We start from the raw sequence: 2500 nt of genomic DNA, 5'->3' as shown, positions 1-2500 counted from the left end.
CTTAGAAAGTTTTTTGGCATCCAATTTAAAAACGTTGACAATGTTTGTGTACACCCCTTCTAATGAATGCATTCAGTTGGCACACAGCTTGTCTAGCCCATGTAGCACTGCCATGAGAAGCACTGCCAATAGAATAGGATGCTCTGAGGATAAACATGAACCTACAGGTACCACGTCTAATGCCAGGCGTGGGCTAGAGGGGTATAAAGTTGTGGAGCAGTGGAAGAACTGTGTTCTCTGGAATAATGGTGCTCCATTCAATACTTTTGGGATGAGTTAAAGAGGTGGCGATGAGGTGAGGTGGTCATCATTCAACATCTTGATCTCACTAATGCTCCAAAACCTAGTAGAAAGTCTTCCCTGGACAGTAGACACAGATACTCCAACAAAAGCAATATCAATTTGTTTTTAATACTCTTGATTTTGGAGGAAACAATGAATGGGCAGGTGTCCCAATACTTTTGTCCATATAGTTAACCATTTAGAATTATTAACACATCAGATTTAGCCATGTTTACAAAATGCATGCCACACATCACTATTAGAGGACCACTTTGTCCGATGGCTGCTAGGAAAAGAACACATTTGTGGCCAGACTACAGACGGCTCAATTATTCTAACTCATATAATAAAATATGTTTATAAACATGGGCCAGCACAGGTTATTAAAATATGATTCCTTGGTGTTAGTTATTGCAAGTGAAAAGACATTGCAGCAAGCATGTTGAGACCATTTCTATACCAAGCCACTTGATTACCGCAGCATTGCTGCATAATGCACGGATGCAGTTAAATAAATCAACACAGACATATCCAAATATGCATTTCACAGCTTTCCCACAAGCCAGTCAATAACCTTGCACGGCCATACACACCAAAAACGAGGTCCCTCATACAAACACACACTCACACGCTCACTCGAAGACACCCTCAGACTCAGACACACGTACGTACACACCTTCAGAGCTCACCTTTGCGGTCAGGTTTGAGGTTGCGGTCGACTGGGGGCGGTTGGCAGTCAGTGATGAGCATGGGTCTGCGTGGAGGTGTTTTGGGGCTGGAGCGGAAGCCCATATGGGCAGGAGGGGGCACCTGCTTCCCCAGGGAGGGGAACTCCACTGTGCCTGGAGTCATGGGCACGTAGTTGGGCTCCTGGATTGGCTCAGACAGGCTGCCTGAGCGCTGGTGTGATGGGGAATTGGCACTCATGGGCACGTAGTTCTCATCCATCTCCTCTGTCGACGCGCTCCCCACAGGCATCATACCTTTATTTTTCTATTGGAGAGAAGAAACGCATTGAGCATTTTCCTCACCTTAGTTTTTCAATTAATAGTGACCTTGACATGATCTTGATTATTAATATGAATAATATTCAATGATAAAACGTAGAACTGAATTACTCGAAAAGTTTGTGTTCTAGTACTCACAAAATAGTTGTTGAAGTTTTCGTTAAACTCAAAGGTGCAGTTTCTGTCCGATGGGAAAGATCTGGGTATATCATAGCAGTCTTGAGAGGATCCATAATCTGCAAAACAAAATAAATAAAAAAAAATAAATAAATAAATAACAGGAACAGAGTGTAAAACTGTTTTACTAAACTAAATTACTAAAGACTGGTTCGATTAGTGTATTTATGGCTTTCAGCTCGACTGGCCTATCACAGATACCAATCAAAAGTGGGGCTGGATGCTACAATTGCTTTGTGCACGTCTCTCAAAATGAACTTGACTTGACTAGTCCCCGAATTCCTGTGCAGAACTGCACTGTTTAGCTCCGAGTGTGGCTAGCAGTGTTTGCAAGCTTTGCTGATACTCACTGTACTGGGCTGAGCAATGTACTCTCGAGAGGGGTATCAAGTTGGTGGTGTTAAAAAGACCTTGCTCTGCTTCCCACATTAGACATGTTAGTTTTTGACAGTCTCCAAATATGTGAGTGAGATCCAGTTTAAAAAAATGGAGTAGATTTAAATACTGGTTTCAATGGGGTTCTGCAGCTGTAAGCGAGGTCTGTATGGTCATCTAGCGTTTAAATGAGGAACTGGAGAGTCCTGTGACCGATGGGCCTTCCTTGTGCAGAGCAGCAGCAAATCGCAAAATATGGCTTGTATGATCTACCCTATGTCAATCCTCCAGCTGTTCTTTATAGTGTGTCCACATTACATGACGGATGGCCCAAAAGAAATTCTTCAAAAAGTTCCTATTTTGGAGATACAAGGTTTTTGCATGACACGGCAGCACTTTCTTAGCCAAGCTGTGACAAACAAGATGAACACATCCAGTGCTTGTGGTTGAAAACATACCTTGGTGCTTAGATCCTGCCCTGTTTAGCTGGTTTAGGACCACATGTTACAAGGGGGCTTAAAGCCTGAGGTTTGGCACAGAGAAAGTTCAGCATGTGCTTCATCAAAGACTAACACTGACAGCTGAAAGAGCTAGAAGATTTGACATGTACTGGCACGCATGACTGTGTGTGTGGATGAAAACAAGGCTAATTTTCCGAT

The 2500-nt window shown here is 43.0% G+C and overlaps 1 protein-coding gene across 7 annotated transcripts in view; it reads right to left on the bottom strand.

Annotated features, from left to right (window-relative positions):
- The window catches only part of gab1 (GRB2-associated binding protein 1), a 95441-nt gene that overhangs the window by 15907 nt on the left and 77034 nt on the right, over positions 1-2500 (bottom strand). For all 7 annotated transcript variants that reach the window (XM_072678537.1, XM_072678538.1, XM_072678539.1 and 4 more), the window contains 2 exons: positions 1428-1525; positions 972-1275 (listed from right to left, as the gene is read on the bottom strand). In XM_072678537.1, coding sequence (XP_072534638.1) covers positions 972-1275; positions 1428-1525 — 402 coding nt within the window. The remainder of the gene's footprint in view (positions 1-971; positions 1276-1427; positions 1526-2500) is intronic.

Source organism: Salminus brasiliensis, chromosome 4 (genome assembly GCF_030463535.1).
Source record: "Salminus brasiliensis chromosome 4, fSalBra1.hap2, whole genome shotgun sequence".
Taxonomy (NCBI): Eukaryota; Metazoa; Chordata; class Actinopteri; order Characiformes; family Bryconidae; genus Salminus; species Salminus brasiliensis.
Note: the sequence above shows the minus strand (reverse complement) of the source record. Positions and strands in the feature narration are given on the sequence as shown.